The sequence below is a fragment of the Acinonyx jubatus genome, chromosome B3 (assembly GCF_027475565.1).
Source record: "Acinonyx jubatus isolate Ajub_Pintada_27869175 chromosome B3, VMU_Ajub_asm_v1.0, whole genome shotgun sequence".
Lineage (NCBI taxonomy): Eukaryota > Metazoa > Chordata > Mammalia > Carnivora > Felidae > Acinonyx > Acinonyx jubatus.
Window position 1 is genome coordinate 3,880,703 of NC_069386.1, and position 16,354 is coordinate 3,897,056.

General features: G+C 45.2%; 2 protein-coding genes across 4 annotated transcripts in view; both read left to right on the top strand.

The window, feature by feature from the left end:
* BTBD1 (BTB domain containing 1) overlaps positions 1 to 3,499 on the top strand; it is a 41,360-nt gene extending 37,861 nt beyond the window's left edge. The window contains exons 7-8 of the mRNA XM_027068192.2: positions 1,058 to 1,204; positions 1,673 to 3,499. Coding sequence (XP_026923993.1) covers positions 1,058 to 1,204; positions 1,673 to 1,831 — 306 coding nt within the window. The 3' untranslated portion in view covers positions 1,832 to 3,499. The remainder of the gene's footprint in view (positions 1 to 1,057; positions 1,205 to 1,672) is intronic.
* Positions 3,500 to 4,604: 1,105 nt separating this feature from the next.
* CB3H15orf40 (chromosome B3 C15orf40 homolog) lies at positions 4,605 to 16,111 on the top strand. 3 transcript variants are annotated; one of them, XM_027068195.2, is made up of 4 exons: positions 4,605 to 4,765; positions 5,496 to 5,622; positions 7,643 to 7,770; positions 14,484 to 16,111. In XM_027068195.2, exons 1-4 carry the CDS (start codon positions 4,652 to 4,654, stop codon positions 14,523 to 14,525), a joined length of 411 nt encoding a protein of 136 aa, XP_026923996.2. In that variant the 5' UTR covers positions 4,605 to 4,651; the 3' UTR covers positions 14,526 to 16,111. The 3 variants fall into 3 exon arrangements, with proteins under 3 accessions (XP_026923996.2, XP_026923997.2, XP_026923994.2); XM_027068196.2 differs by lacking the exon at positions 14,484 to 16,111 and adding an exon at positions 11,061 to 11,261 and having other exon boundaries at positions 4,606 to 4,765; XM_027068193.2 differs by lacking the exon at positions 14,484 to 16,111 and adding an exon at positions 9,053 to 9,165 and having other exon boundaries at positions 4,607 to 4,765.
* The last annotated feature ends 243 nt before the right edge of the window (positions 16,112 to 16,354 follow it).

Below are 16,354 nucleotides of genomic sequence, written 5' to 3' on the forward strand. Positions count from 1 at the left end.
CAATAAAACTGCAGCTCAGAAGTGTAGCGGTTTGCCATTAGATTAGATTTCCACAGCCAAATCCTGGGTCTCCCTACTTTATCCCAGGACACCACTGTGCTGTATTTTTTATTTAAGTTTTTTTATTGAACTGTGATATACATGTAGAAAAGTGCACATATTTGTACATGGTGTGTAAGGCTCGCTTCTCACAAGTGGAGTGCATTGTGTAGCCAGCAACCGATCAAGGAACAGGCCGGTAGAGCGCCCCGGGGAGCCCCCTTGTGGTCTTCTCCAGTCACTGTCCCTGCAGAGGTGATCTCTGCCCGGACCTGGCACAGCATTGATTGTTTTGGCCTATTTTACTGTTACTGTTTTTATCTAATGTATGTGAACAGACAGGTCTGTGAGCCTCTGCCTCTGCACGTGATGTTCCCTCGCATGGACCTCTGTGCCTTTGTACCTTTGTAACCCGGTAGGCCCTGGCTGGAGCTCTTCCAACTCTCCCTCCTTCCAGGCAAAATAAAATTCTCATCTTCTGCATTGCTCTTTTACTGCCAGTTCTGCATGCACTGTCGCTGGACACGTGTCTAGTGACTGGAAGCTCCTTGAGGGCGTGACCCTCAGTGTCTGGCACAGATTATGGAACTAAATTGAAAAAATGGGCTTTTCACATTTTTAATATCTGCATACCTGAATACTGCATTTCAGGTCATCTTAATTTCAGTAAATAACATTTAGACATAGGAAACGCTGTGGGAATTTCCTAGCAGCAAGACACAGGCTAGCAAGGAGGAGAGGCCTGTTTTCCTCAGGTATCTAAAATCCAGGTGTTCTAAAAACCAGTTCCCCGGGTTGGTGTCTCCTGGGCAAGCCCCTGTGTCCTGCAGCCGAGTCGCGGTTAGCTGGCATTCCACCCCACCCCCCACCCCGACCGCGTGTTCCAGCCGTCTCTGGTGGTTAGAGAGAAGTAGACAAGACTTACACTCTGCTGTTCCTAAGGGCTCCGTGGGCTTTTCTGTGAAACTTTGCTTCAGTTGATTTCGCTTAAGTGTAACTTGTCTTTGAAAAATTACAGATCATTGAATATGAAAAAAAACAAACCCTGGGACAGAATGATACCGGATTCAGTTGTGATGGGACTGCTAACACATTCAGGGTCATGTTCAAAGAACCTATAGAGATCCTGCCCAATGTGTGCTACACAGCGTGCGCCACACTCAAAGTAAGGGCCTTCCGGAATGTTCTCGATGGTGAACTGGTGGGTTTCCTCTCCCATGTTACAGAGAGTGTGTTCTCCATAGAAACGGAGAGTCACAGGCAATAAAGCCTTCAGGAAGAAGGGAAAGAAGGAAGCTGGGAGCTGAAATATTCCACTGCTTGGAGAAAAGAAGCTACTGCTCTTTATAAGCAGTAGCCCTTTGCTTGAGTAGGAGATTGAATGTTTGACAGAAGATAAAATAATTATTTTCTTAAAACCATTTCCCTGTTCTCTAAAAGCGGAGTTCTACATTATTTTTAATCGTTAACTAGTTTTGTAGCAAAAATTCCATTTTTTATGAAGTGACATAGCATAAAATTTCATACAAGAACAGTAATGAAATACAATAGATCATTAACCTAATTAAAACACCCCATTAAATTGAGTGCTTATTAAATGAAAATTACTAACGAACCTTTTGTTCTCACTTAGGGCCCAGATTCCCACTATGGCACAAAAGGATTGAAGAAAGTTGTGCATGAGGCACCTGCTGCTGGCAAGACTGTTTTTTTCTTCTTTAGTTCCCCGGGCAATAACAACGGCACTTCGATAGAAGATGGACAGATACCAGAAATCATATTTTATACATAATCCAGCATTCTGATACATCTTGGCTAAAGAGTACCATACAGTCTAGTCTCAAAGGCCTATAAAACTGGCCACAAAAAATAGTCTGAATGTCATGAATATTTATAATTGTGAGATAAGAAACATTTTGGTTTCTTAGAGGAGATGAACAATATTGATTTAAGTCTCTGCATGGTTTAAAAGCAGATTTTCCTTTTTCTTATAACCTTAGGGAAAAAGAGAACTGGGTGTAACCTTAAAAAAGCTGTTTCAGCTTTACCTTGTATAATTTCATAGATGAGCTGACTCATGGTCTTTCCACAGTTTTATAATTGAAAGATTGTTGTTTTAGACAGATGGTTGTGTTGTTGTTTTAACTGTTGTGAGGGTTAGATGAGATGGACTTCTAGGCGTATCTATTTTGAAGATTACATGAGATGAGACGGGTCAGTATTCCTACAGAATTCCTATTAATTCAAATAACTGATTTCAGAAAATTAAGAAAACTGACCTTATATTTGGAGTTTTGAAATACCTGGTTGTTAGCATTCATAATATTTCTAGAAGCAGGCCTAATAAATGCCCAAGAACATTTTCAATGCATTTACAAAAAAGGATATTTTATAATAGTATAGTCATGTGTTACATAGTACAGCTTTAAACTATAAATGGAGTTGGTACAAATTCACAATAATGTGACATAAACAGAGGATCTAAAGGTATAGTCTAGGACTGGATTCTTTATCACTAAGGTGCACCACTGCACTTGTTGGTAGCTGTCCGGGGGATGGTCCTGAGGATGCCCGAGACTGAGATGGTGACTGGCTACACGGGCATCAGTTCCACATTGTGGCGATATCTAACACAACAGGAAACTGAATAAAATACTAACCTTTCTGACAACTACTTTGAAATTTTAAAGATCTCCAACAGCATCACTCCTGCTGAAAAGTGTACTTTCTGTCACTGACACAGTTCTACCCAGGAAGATATGTTTCATGTTTATACCTCCTTCATGTCACAGGTTATAGCCATTTTGGGAGGGGATAGGAAGTATACCTGGCAGAATAACATTTATATAGTTTTTTATAAAGCAAAATTTTTATATAAATAACATCTTTTTCCCTTGAAAACGATTATCTTGTTAAAAAAAAAAACCCTATGTGTAATTAAGATCTATCACATAGTTTGGGAAGATGGTTAAAAAAATCACAATTCTTTAAGTAACAGCGTAAAAAGAATTTTTTCTAAATAGTAATTAGGACAAAAAATTTCATTTAAAATAGTACTTCATTTTATATTTTCAAGGAGGTAGTGATGTGTGTCGGTGGCAGAGGTCTCAAAATCGCTGAAGAAGGGAAATTTTTCTCTGGTAATATGATCATATGGACATAAACCTCAGTTAACTGGAATATCTATGGAATGTGTCGTTGTGGTTAATTACAGATTAACTGGCAGGCACATTAACCAGCTGTAGTAACCATTATGGAAAGTACTTCCACCTTAAAGTGTGGAATAGGTAAGTAAGTTCATGGTTTTTGACATTAGAGGCATTTCAAGGGCTTTTCAAGTACGTTGCACTGAACAAGGATTGTAACTGAAGGTGCTACAGAACGTACAAGAACCGGAACTGTTTACGGATCTGGGACATCCCCTGGAATTTTTAAGAAATAAATATTACCCTTGTATTTATTTTTTGGTCATTTGTCTTTTTCTTCCGAAGGTTGAGTGTAACCGCGTTCTGGAACAAGGTTTCTAGTTAATTGAGGTTTTAACGTTATTTGTAAGGAATGGAGGTATTTATTGCAGCACAAAACATGAGCGCCTTGCTGCTGCCTTAAAGCAACGCGTCGGAACCGCAGCAATGACCGCTGTTGCCTCTGTGCTTCTTGGACCTTTTTTACTGGCCTCAGGGTTTTCTCACCTGTTCTAATCTCGGGAGGGGGAGAAGGAAGACTTGTCGTGTGAGGACTGAGTCCCCACTGGGTAGTACCACTAGCAGCTACCAGAGTGATTCCCGTGTGCCAGGCTCTGCGCTGAGTCCCTGCCACACGTTCTCACTTGTGCCTCGCGTCAGGCTGCGGTAAGTACTAACACCCACTTCACAGGCGGGGAAATGTCACATTTAACAAGGTCGGTAAGGGGGGAGGCAGGATGAAAAGCCAGGTCTCCCTCCCGAATATCCGTGCCCTGACCCGCCGTGAGCTCGCTGTCCCACTGTCGTCTGGCATGTCAGCGGCAGGTCCCGCGCCTCGTCCACGGGCCACGCTGCAGCCCGCGGTCTTTCTCAAACACCACGGGGTGGACTGCGCCAGTCCTGCCTCTGCCCACTTCTCCAGTCTCGTCTCGCACATCCCACACCAGAATGTGATTTCCTCGCCCCTGACACGGTGGAATCCTCAGCGCCCGGCACAAGGCAGGTGCTCCATCGGCACGTGGGATACACCCCAGGGCTGAGGCCGCACGAGGCTCCACGTCCACCTGTGGGCCATGGGAAGCAGCGTCCGCATGGTGGTGGCAGCGGGAGCCACAAGACACCTGCCCCGGTGCACTCCTTGCCTCTCACTGCGATCCTTTATTCTTAGGAGGAAAGAGAAGAGCAGAGTAACACAGCCTACCTACCTGCTGCGTGTGCGGAGCCGGAGGGGGGTGGGGGGCGGGATCCTGGTCTCCGTCTCCAGGGCTACTTTCCAGGATGAGGGGTCGTGCTCCCGCCGGCCGGGAGGGGTCGCCCTCGGGCCGGAGCAGAGGCGCTGGCCTGTGGGGTCGCTTCCGCCGGCCGCGCGCGCAGGCGCGGAGCGCTCTTCCGGCGCCGCTCTGCCTCCGCCCGGCTTCCCCGCGGGGATGCTGCGGCTGGGCCGCGGGCTGAGGCGGCTCGGGTCGGGACGCGGGGCTGGAGACTCCGGCCGGCTCCCTTTAAGTGCGGAGATGCCCAAGAAAGCTGGTGCGACGAGCAAGGCCAGTGGCAAGCCCCGTGGCAGGGGAGGGTGGGCGGCGCGTGGGAGAGAGGCGGGCCCCGCGGGTGGGCGAGGGTCGCCGGCAGCTCGCGGCTCCCCGAGACCCGTCTGCCGTCTCTGAGGCCGGGTCCCCGCGCTCCCAGGGGGCCCGCCCCTCACGCAGGCTAGGCGCCCCCGCGGTCCCCGCGGTCACCCGGCGTGGGAGGCTCGCGGCGGCCCCCCCGGCCCGACCGCCCTCCGCTCTGGGTCCCGGGCGGCGGGGGCTGAGCTCCTGGCGGGCACGCACCTGCTGCCCCGGTCCAGGCATGGGAGGCTCTGCTAGAGAGCTACCTCCGTCGTCCCTTCCTCTCTCCCCAATACACACACACTTCCGGCCTAGTTGCTCGCGGACGGTCCTCACCTCGGGCTGCAGGGGATGCAGAGATGAGTAGTAAGTGGTGTCTGCGCCTGGAGAACGGGGGATACAGCGCAGACGGTAGGAACCAGCACTCAGGTGTGGAAGCCAGAGTCCCGGCCCCCCAAGGCAGCAACAAAACACTCCGTTGGGTTGATTGGAGGGCTTCGTGGAAGAATTGACTTGGAATGCTTGGAAAACCTTTCCGGGTGGCCAGAAATCCCTGGACACGACTCATTCGTCTTGGTTAAGGGTGAAAGGGAGTAGAGGAAGGATCAGATGTGCGGAAACATATTTTATAGCTTGTAAAGTTGTAGTGTGGTTGTTGTCGTTTTAGGGTAAAAGCCAGACCAAGGAGCCAGAGACACCACTTCCTCCCTTAGGTCCTGTGGCAGTTGATCCTAAAGGTTGTGTCACCGTAGCCATCCATGCCAAACCTGGTTCCAAACAAAACGCTGTAACAGGTACATCTGGCCCCGGGGGTGGGGGTCACGAAGGGGCTGGGGGGGTTCTCCTCCATCCTCCCTTTGCCTTGGTTAGCGGAAAGTTGGTCTGTACAGTCAGGGTTTTCATATTCGTGATTGGAGGTTTCTCCGTTTTAAGATTCTAGATTCTAATGTAAAAGTGTAAGTAAATCCAGTGTCAAAAGTGAATATATGATATTTGCAGCATACCAAGTGAGATGAACTATTGTGTATTTTCTTTTTTTTTAATACGGTATTTTGAAAAGGACACACGCGGAAACATGTGCAGCGTAGAATTACTGCGTTTGTCCTGTTTCAAAACTGGAGACATTAGCTAGAGAAAGAAAGAAGAGACATTTTGGTCGAGTTTAATGACCATTGGCCCAAGGAGGAAGAGAAAACCTGGTGTCTGAGAGTCCTGATCATCAGCTCCTGTGTAGACTTGTTTTAAAACAATAAAGAGCTTTTCTGGGCCCAGTTCTTTTCATCTATGGGAGGAGATACTGGACTAGGAAGCTTTCAGGCTATTCCCTGGAGCCCAAAAGGTGCCTCGGGGGTGTTTTAGGTGGACTAGGGGAGGCCAGCAGGCAGCTATGTTTACCTTTATTTTAAATGCTGGGAGCCCAGGGGAACTTCTGTGGGTGCAGAGCCGGGGAGGCGGGGAAGGGCTGTATTCCGAATGAGAAGTCTGAAAACTATTGATCTGAATTATTTTGAAGGTCTTTTTTACCTCTAAAGCTCCTTCTTTTTTGTTTTTTTGTTTTGTTTTGTTTTTACACTTTGAAAACAAGACCTCAGAATTGGGGTACTAGGCTGTGGTTTGTGCTGGTGGCCGTGTTAGTCTGGCTGTGCATGGGCCGCACCCACCAGGCTCTGCCTTTTCTGAATAGTTGTTGTGGACCCTGTCTCGTGTCAGCATACCATGTTTCATCGCGTCTGAGATGCCATCAGCTAGAAGGTACACAGGTATTTTGTGTACCAGCAAGACAAAATCTGTACGAACACTTGATTTTCCATCCGTTGTGAGACGTGTCTGGATTTGAAAGGTACTGACGCAGCGCACGGTGGAATTAGATTTGGTGACAGGCCAGGAGGCCGGCTGTTGTACGAGATTCTGTGGCCATGTGGTTGACACAGGCAAGGTGTAAGCATGTGAGAACGCCTGAGAATCCCTGCGTCGGGGACCAGGTTCAGCCCACTTGAGAACTACTGTGAGAACTCCGCTCTCGGAAGGACAGTGGAGGGCTGCAGGCGGGCCGCTCTTTATAGAGGCTGTACTGATGGGGGTCACGGCCACTGTGCAGACTGGCCCTGGAGTTCAAAGCATGTAGCCAAACGACTTTTGAGTTACAGCATCACTTTATCACCGGGTGACCTTGGGCACATCTTGACTTCGGTTTCCTCGTTTGTAAACTGGAGATAATAATAGTATGGATATCTTCTTTGTGAGGTTCTTATGAGGATTAAACAAGTTAATATCTGTGAAGTCCCTAAAACACGTGTGCCCTCAAGTTACCGTGCGCAAGTGCTGCGTAAATGTTTAAATGTTGCACCTTAAAGACATGAAACAGGCATTTCACGCGAGCTGAACCAGGCCAGTCCTCTCCTTTCCTGAGCCCCGAACAACCCTTGTCCAGTGCAGTGAGCTGCCTCCGTCCCGCTTCCTTTGTGACACTGCTGACCCAGCTCCTGACCTTGCCTTGGGGTTCGTCCTGCCACCCCACGCAGTTTCCAGTAGCCTACATCCAGGACACTGCCCAGGTTCTGAGCTTCTCTCGATCAGCAGGATGGGGCTAGATGTAGACTTTCTGTGGCTTTCTTTCCTGAAGTGGTGAGGGCTTATTTATCATATTTGTGTTCCCTAAAGCTTGAGTGGTTTGCTGGTTCATTTCTTCGTGCAATAGTTATTCATTGGAAACCTACTATGTGCCAGGTGAATGCAAACTCTTTTACAAAATAGCTTCACCTCTTGAAGAAAAACAACTCCTTAAGGGTCAAGTCCACACTGATCTCATTCCAGACTTGACACCTGAAGCTGTGAGTGTGGCCATTGCTGCGCCTCCGTCGGAAGGAGAGGCTAATGCCGAGCTCTGTCGCTATCTTTCCAAGGTCTTAGAACTCCGCAAGAGCGATGTGGTTTTGGAGAAGGTAGGTCTCTCTCTCAAAATAGTTTGATTATTACATGTCAGATATTATTATGTTAATGCTGATTTTTCTTTTCCAAATGATTGAAAAAACTCCCATTCATTTCATCACGAAAATATGTGAATTCTGTTTAGTTTCCTCCATTCCTGCTGCCTCAGCCCTTACTCAGAGTGACCACGCTCTGTATGTCTAGTCCTTAGTTGCCACCATCTCGAGCATTTCCCTCTTTCCACATGTTTTCCTGTATCTGCTGGCAGATTGGTTTTGTCTCTTCTTTCGTCATCATTCTAAAAATCTGAAAGGGTTCCTGTTGCTTATCGTCTCCATTAGCGAGTCTGTCAGGTGTTTCTGGTCTCCCCACGTTATCCTTGCTCCCTGGAAAAGCTGATTAGGAAGAGAGGCCAAATGAAGTTATTCACACAATGGGTCTGCTCTAGGGGTAGATATCAAAATCACCTGGCATTGATTTCTAAAACACAGGTTCCTGGACATCTCTAGACTTACTGAAATAGACTTGGCAGGAGTAAGACCCAACCATGTTTATGTTTCTTAAAGCTCAGTTTGTTTTCTTGTGATACACTCTCTAGATCTAGGTCCCAGCTGGCATTCAGAGTTCTTGGTTAATAGGCTGCATCTGAAAATTCTCCCATCAGGCCACTACCCTTGATACATCCCCCTTGTGTTGCAGGAAACTCCTGACTCTCTGCCAGTGCCCTGACATCTGCCTGAAGGGGACTTCCCACTCCTCTGCTAGTCCAACTTCTACCCCTAGAGATAATCCCTGCTCACATTTTGCCCTCTTTAAAAGATGTTTCAAAACAAGTATTATAGCATTTGCTTTTCGTTTGGAGTTTTCAGAAATGTGGAACAGAGAGAACAATTTGTTTGGAATTATTTTTACACAAAGTTTATATAAAATTGCAATATTCGCTTTGGTAATTTAAAAAATAATTTTAACTTTTAATTTTGACAAAGAAGTTATTTAAAAACAGAGCATTCTACATCTGGACTCTATTCATTTTGAAATTGTAATGCCAATTCTTATGATTACAGAAATTGATACTTGAATGTAAAATCCCTAGGTCTAGAGTGCAAAAATTGGTAGGAAGGTGGAATCTGAGCTAATCTGTGTTGAAATCAGAAATGACCGGGGGAAAGCGATGGCTAAGCTGTCAGGACAGCCCCAGGCCACCACGCTGGCCCCATGAGGACACTGCCATGATGGGTGCCTCTGAGGTCTGCTGTCTCGGGGTTATCCTGACACCATTTTCTCCTTTTGGTCCAGGGTGGTAAATCTCGTGAGAAAGTGGTGAAGCTTTTGGCCTCCACAACTCCAGAAGAGATCTTGGAGAAATTAAAGCAGCAAGTGGAAAAGAAATAAAAGCCAGTTTTGAGAAACACACATCCTTGGAAAGCTTTTTTTATTGCTATTAATGGAGAGGCTGTTAAATAAGAAAATATATTTCAGTGCACAGAAGAACATGGAAAAAATACATGTTTAGCAACAGAACGCAAGAAATAGGAATTTAAAAGTACTCTATGTTCAATATAGGTTCTAAAATCCCTGACCCCAGCTTGGAGTATGTTACTCTGATTTCGTGGCATCACAAAATAAGAGAGCTGGAAAAGTTGTTTAAGATGACCTCACTCAGTCCGTTTCGTTCTGTGATGGGGGTTCGGATGTCCTGAAGTTGAGAGAGTTCTTTGGGATCTCATGGCGCAGGGTGGCAGCTGGAACCCGATCCCTGGACTCCTGGTTGGATGCAGTTCATCGTGATTGTGAATTAAAGTGCTATTTCTGCAGCCACCTCAGGGTTCCGAGGATCGCCTTCAGGTCCAGCTCACAGGTGACAGAAGAAAACCTGTCACACTGCTTTGTGCTCTTAGTTTGTATTTTAAAAGGCGTGTCTAAATACGAAAATGTTTTCTGTGTCTTTTTAAAACTCTGTGGAGCATTTTGTGAAAAAGTAAACAAGAACAATTAAGACTTGTAATTTCGGGGAAGTCACTGACTTTTCGTCCTCCTTGGATGCTAGCTGCAGTCTTCAAATCTGGTATTTCTGAAGACTCTCCAGAGAGCCTTAAGAGAGGAGGACCTGGCAGCTATTCTCAGTATTGGTAAAGGCCTGTCAGAAATCATATGTATATTCAAGCTTCAAAAGCGAGTAATAAAGATCTTGTTTTTAAATCTCCAATGCAAATTATAGTGATTTGGTAAAGGTACATAATTTCATTACCTTTGCCGATCAGAACCAAAGCAGTTGTGTGCTTTTGTCCAAGTACCTGAGAAAATATACGGGGAAACAAAAATCTTTAAAAATACAAATTCCACAAAGAAGGAAGAATAATAAAAATTGTTGATGGTGAAAGGGCTGGGAAACAGTCATCTGGTCAACTCTTATTCTGTGGATAGGAACCAAGGAGGTGGTCACGGTCAGTATTAATGGCAGAGCATGGGTCCCACTCCACGGCCTTCTTTTCTAAGCCATTATGTCATACTGCCTCCAGATGTGTCTCCCTTGGACCTGGTCTTGGTTTAAGAACAAGTAGCAGAAACCCAACTCCATCCGGTTTACGCGATAAAGATTCACTGGCCTGATACCTGGCAAGTCCAGAGGCAGCAGCTCTGTGTCATCATAAAGGACCCACTGCAGCTGACAGCGCCTGCTTCGGCCTCGTGCCCACTTGGAGGCAAAAAGGCAGCAGCCCTAGGCCTCATGTCCACATACCGCCCTCCCCACCCCCACCCCCCGCCGCCGGCAGGAAAAGACGCCACTCGGAAGAGCGGGCTCCCGCTCGGCTTCCCCCCACTCCTTGGTGGTTGGGGTGGGGGAGAACCAGAGGATGGGGTGGCACCCTCGTGGTGTTTCAGGTTCCAAACACATAGGTGGTTCCTTAACTGTAGTGCAGAACATAAATGTAAAAACCCACTGGGGCCCCCACTACAGAATTTTCAAATGCATGTGACTAGGGCCTAAAAATTTTAAGAAGCTGGATTTGCAGTTTACGTCCAAGAGGTGGCACCATAATGCAGCGGCAGAAAGCCGCTTCGTTAATCTGAAGTGAGCAGTGCGAGTAGGAGATAGGAAGTCTCCGTAGTGCCCGCCAGTGTCCCACACTCTTCTGTCTGGTCTGGGAGACATTTCTTAGGCTTATCCCCTCATTCCCTGAGTTCAGTTCAGGCCAGGGTGTGTGAACTGCCCTGTACTCGGCTGGGTACTCAGGAGTCTGGCTCAGTGCTTTAGTGGAGTCAGCATGGTCTTAAGTGTCTCCCTTAATTCTGCCGCTTTCAGAAATCCCATTTAGTTGGTGATTGAAAATGGAATTGGGCTGGAAAATTAGCAAGGAATTCATTTCGAAACAAGATGCCAATTTATTAATTTGAGTGAAGAACACACCTGCCAAACAGACTGTATAGTGGGATCCTCCAGCGAGAACACTCTGTCACTTTGGGAAGTCTCTTGACGAAGCCAGTCAGCATCTGAAGAGTGCTTGGAGAGCCTGGGATCAGAACCAGGGGAGGGAGGAGGGCGGAGCAGGGAGCTCTGACCATCTGTGATAGACCCATTCTGTCTCCTCAGCCCCTCTCCTGGGACAACTCTGGACACTGATGCTCCCTTTTTCCAGGCTCTGAGAAGACCACCTACTTCTGCCCACGTGGGCTGTCCTCAGACAATCCTCAGAATTCAGCTGATACGGTTCTCAGCATTTTCTAAACCTTTTCTGGGTGTGTGCCACAGGATCCATCTAGTCCCCTTGCTGTTAGAGTCAGCGGGGGAGAACCCCAAACTTGGCAGCAGTTTGTATAGACTCTGTGGTCATTTCTACATGAAACTTCTCCACGATGTGGCTTTATTGTCACAGTGGCTTTCACATGGTTTCAGAGCCTTATGTTTCTCTAGAGATACCTGGGTGGGTCGGAGAGCCGTGGAGAATAAGGGAGGGAGTCACGTCAACGGGACTCCAAACCTTTAGCCCTCTTCCAAAGCTGTGCTGTCAGTGTGGCGGCTGCTAGGCACATGTGGTTACTGAGCACTTGAAATGTGGCTGATCAGTTTTTTTTTTTTTTTTTGAATGAAAGCATCACAGAAATAAAGGCCACATTGGAAACACAAGGTTGAAAATACGGCATAGAATTTGGGGGGCAGGATAGAAGGAGGTGAGCAAAGAAAGGAAAATGTCAGATCTAGAAGTCAGGAAGGGGCAGTCAACAGACATAACTGGGGTCCTGAAAAAGAACCCCCCCCCCCAAAATGGAGCAGAACAAAGATTTCAAGATAAAATAAAGAAAATATTGAAAAAAAATATGAATTTAAGGAACAAAAGGTGCAGTGTCCCAGGGGAAATACGGACAAATGGTTGACAAGGAGATACAACCTAGTAAAGTTCTCTGACTTCAAAAAAAAAAAAGCCTACGGCCATCTAGACAAAAAGTTGAAGGCCTAGGAAGGGAGGGGGGAGACACACACATGTACACTCCCATTGCTAATGGGAATGTGAATTGCTACAGTGTTTTAGAAAATGTGGCACTTACTAAAAATACAGGTGTTTTAATCTAATAATCCTACTTTTTGAGAATGCCTCATAGAACACAAAAGATGCCAGAGTATATGGGCAAAAAAAGGGTAACAATCTAAGTGTCTGCCTGTAGGAGACCCATCATATAATCAACAGCAAATCCATACTGTAGAGTATTATGCTATTAAAATTAGCTTTTAATCTATAGTTACTGACCTGGAGCGATGTCTATGTTGCATGAACAAAGAATAATGTACGTGTCTGTGTGTGTGTGTATATGTGTGTGTGCACGCACACACACACACACATATAATCTGTAATAAAGGAAAAATACATATCTAATTTATATATATTTGGGTGGGCATGATAAAAGAGAAGTGTACACAACAGGCCATGACCGCTGGGTGAGCACAGATCCTTCCTAGGTGTAGTGTTTCACTTTTTTATAACATTTATTATTTTGTATACACACCGAACATATATATTGAAAGAAATTTTTAAATGAGAAAAACAGACTCAAATGAAAAGGCTCCGGCCTTTAGCAATGAGAGCAGCTTCATTTATGTAATTCAGAGCAAGGCGGGAGGGCCTTAGGGAGCTCAAGGCACGGGTGGTGGAAAAAACCATGAGATCATCATCACATCAGCCCTGAAGCTGTCTCAAGAGAAGCTGCTGAAACTCAGAGAAAATCTAGCTGGTAATCGATACATAGGGCTCTGTGGGCCCTTAGGGACAGGAATGAAAACACCAACCGAATTAGCCTGCCAGCCCATGGAGACGTTGGCGAAGGACCTGTGAGCTACACCTCTTGCACCCACGTCGGCCCAGAGGTGCCCCGCACCCCACTACTACTTCTGGAGGCACACAGCCGACACGGACTCACAACCTGCAATGTGCCCAGCCCCGTGATGCATAGCGTGGAAGTGCTTTCACTTAGTCCTGCGAGGGGGCAGTCCGATGACATGTTAGCCGTTTTGATGGAAGACGTCCTCATCACTAACCTGCTTCTCCCATACTGTCCCGTAAATCTAAAGATCTGGGGTGGTATTACCCACATCTCTTTTCCACTTGTCTGCACTGAGGGCACTGATAACCAGCTCCCCAGATCACTGCGCCTTGTGGCTTCGACAGTGTTCCAGGGGCTGAAGCTAATTCCTCTTCATCTCTGGCACATTCCTGATACCATGTAGCCTTATTGGTGAGACCCATGCGGCCAGCTTGACCCGGGGCCGTTCTCTCCCAGAATGTCCACGGGCTCAAGGATCTCTGTCACTGTCCCTATTTTCCTCAAAAGCTGGTCCTAGTAGAGGTCTAGACTTCTGGAAAGGAGGAAGTACTTGCTCAAGTCTACCGTGGAGTCCAGTGGTATAATCTATTTGAATCTAGTTGTTTATTTGGCTCTGTAATTAGGAGCCAGGAGAAATCTTGGTTTAGGTAATTCAGAATACAGAGAATATATGTGAATTCTGAAGTAGTAATCTAAAAACTAACATCACGAACTCCTACCAATGTCGAGTATTTACTCCTGTTGGCCGTAATTCATTCTAAATTAAAAGCGAGAGGACTGTAAAAGCACACATTTCTAAATTCATAAATAGAGGAAAGACACTGAGGGACCCATATAATTAGGTTTTTCACACAGAATTAGCCAAAGCCTATTTAGTATTTCAAAATCCTTATCTATCTCAAATATGCTTCTTTGGTCAAAATACAAGATACTGAAAGAAATCCCAAGTAAGGTTTTCAGTGAATGGTTTGTGATAACTCAATTTGTCTAACATTACCAAAGGAAGCACTTTCACAAGTAATCTTTCCAACTGATTGAAGTTATTAAGTGGTACAAGTTGCCTCAAGCTGGGAGTATATTTCCCACATTTCCTAATAAAAAAAAAATTCCCTTTCACTATAAACAGTGCTAATTAAAAGAAGTCAAAGGCCAGGGGTACAGATTTCCATACACAGCCAAATCTTGTTTGGGTTAAATGAATCAAAGGGAATAGGTCTGGGAAAATTTTAAAGGTGTTAAAATAACTGTATTTGTTTTAGAAACAAAGTGTAGGGCTTTTATTAGAGTTCAGAATTATGATATCAATAATCTTCAGGGCCAAAAATCATTTCCTTCCATTTTAGTATTCTAAACTTAAAACTGACATTTCATTACTCTTAATTCTGTCACAGAGTTCTGTGTTTTCCTTTAGGCGAATCAATTACAAAGGGAAAAATTACATCCTGTCTGTTGAACATTATAAGGAAGGCAGCTTTGAAATCCAAAACCATGCTAGAAGTCTCACCAGATCTCTTTTTCCTATCTGGTTTCAAGAACTCAAACTGTACTCGGAGCTGTGACCGATGGTTATTAGTACTCTGGATAACCTCAAATCCCTCTAGCACTCAAGAAAGAAAATAAAAACAACCCCTCCATCTCAAGTCTCCAGCAAGCTGGTCTCAGTCAGTATTAACCTGATGTGCTTCCATCATCAGCATTCGACATTTTAAAATCAGGGATTTCCAAATAGCAAATGCTACTAATTTTTAGCTTAATGTTTATATACATTTGATATTTGAAATTTGTTATTTTCTGAAGCATGTAATTTCTTCTTTTGCTAGTTCGTGTATTAATTCACATAAGAATCACAAGTCTTCACTCGCAGTGTCTCCTGCTCTTCCCCCATCTTCTGTCAGTTACTCCACATGCTTCACAGCCGTGCTGTGATTCACCACTCACCACGTCCTTCCCTCCCGTTGACGGAACGAACGTTTATGCGGCACCGGTTACGTACCGCTGGGGGTGTAATGGTCACAAGCTCTCATTTCTACCTTAAGCCCTTGTATGTTTGCTCACTTCTTTTCACGATCACCCTGTGAAGAGTAGCAGGGTGAGTGTTCTTATCCTGACAGGGAAGCAAATAAGCTCCAAGTGTAAGTGATTTTCTCAAGGTCACACACCTTGTGAGAACAGGACTGGAAGCCAGGACTCCTTATGCTAATGCTAGATGCTGTCAACAACAGACGGTCTATTCGAGATTAATTCCATTTGACACGATTTTAATTCTTCTCACTCTTAAATTATCCTTTTTTAAATGTTACTTTCAGTCCCTCCCACATGAAGCAGAAACCGTGTCTATTATTTCCTCTCAGTTTTAAGCATATAGGGGACAGGCTAATGGTGACTGTTGTTTAAAAAAAAGAAAAAAACCCACCACCATATAGGCTACTCTAGCAGAATGCAGAAATAACTCGCGTTAAAAGGACTCCTGTTTTCAAGCAGGGCTGAGTGTCAGGCCATCTGTGATCTTACCGTACTAGGATTAAGAGATTTAAATACTATTAGAAAATAACCTTTCCTTTGAGCTTCCTGAGACCCATCCCTCACTCCAGCCCTGCCCCGTGGGCCCATCAGTCTCCCTAATTAGGGCCAGGAGCCGGTACGGCAGAGATCCTGTTGTAAAGCTGTGGCCAGTTACTATCCGGGTGAGACAGTGCCTGTGCTTTATCAGTTGACAGATATTTTTAATAACCCATCTGCCTTCAGACAGGATCTTGGGGGTGCTGTGAGGCTATCCTTAACTCTCTAGGCTAAGTATCTGTGGTATCCAGATAAAGCTGTAACAGCACTGTGCCTATTGATGTAATTAGAGGGGTACAGGGAAAACCCTTATTGCTAAAATTTCATTCACATCTGAATGTGAAGATCTGATCTTATTAGATCCTTTCCAATAAAAGTTACCTGAAAGGATGGCTCTTCAGGAAGGGGGGAGGGGAGAGTTGGCTCCAGAGCATGGAGAAGTCAACCTCAAGGGCCTAGAGTGGAGTGTTAAGAGAGAAGGCAGCAGAAGGCAGATTTAGAAGTTTTTTTTAAACTTCTTAAGTTTAAAAAGTTTAAACTTTTAAGTTTAAGATTTAAGAAGTTGCCTTTAAATTCCTTTTCCCTATGATGAAACTTCTACTCTTAACATTACTCTTAAGCCAAATAAACTTTTCAACAGATATGAAGGAAAGAGCAATAAAAAACCAGAAGGTTCATCACATCAACTGCCAAAACTTGAGGAAGAAATTGTTTCATCTTAAG

Excerpts from the sequence above, each read along its gene's own strand:
- CB3H15orf40 (XM_027068193.2), top strand. The coding sequence starts at position 4,652 with ATGCTGCGGCTGGGCCGCGGGCTGAGGCGGCTCGGGTCGGGACGCGGG. Across the intron at positions 4,766-5,495 it reads AAGCTGGTGCGACGAGCAAG|GGTAAAAGCCAGACCAAGGA; the intron begins GCCAGTGGCAAG and ends TTGTCGTTTTAG. Across the intron at positions 5,623-7,642 it reads CAAACAAAACGCTGTAACAG|ACTTGACACCTGAAGCTGTG; the intron begins GTACATCTGGCC and ends ATCTCATTCCAG.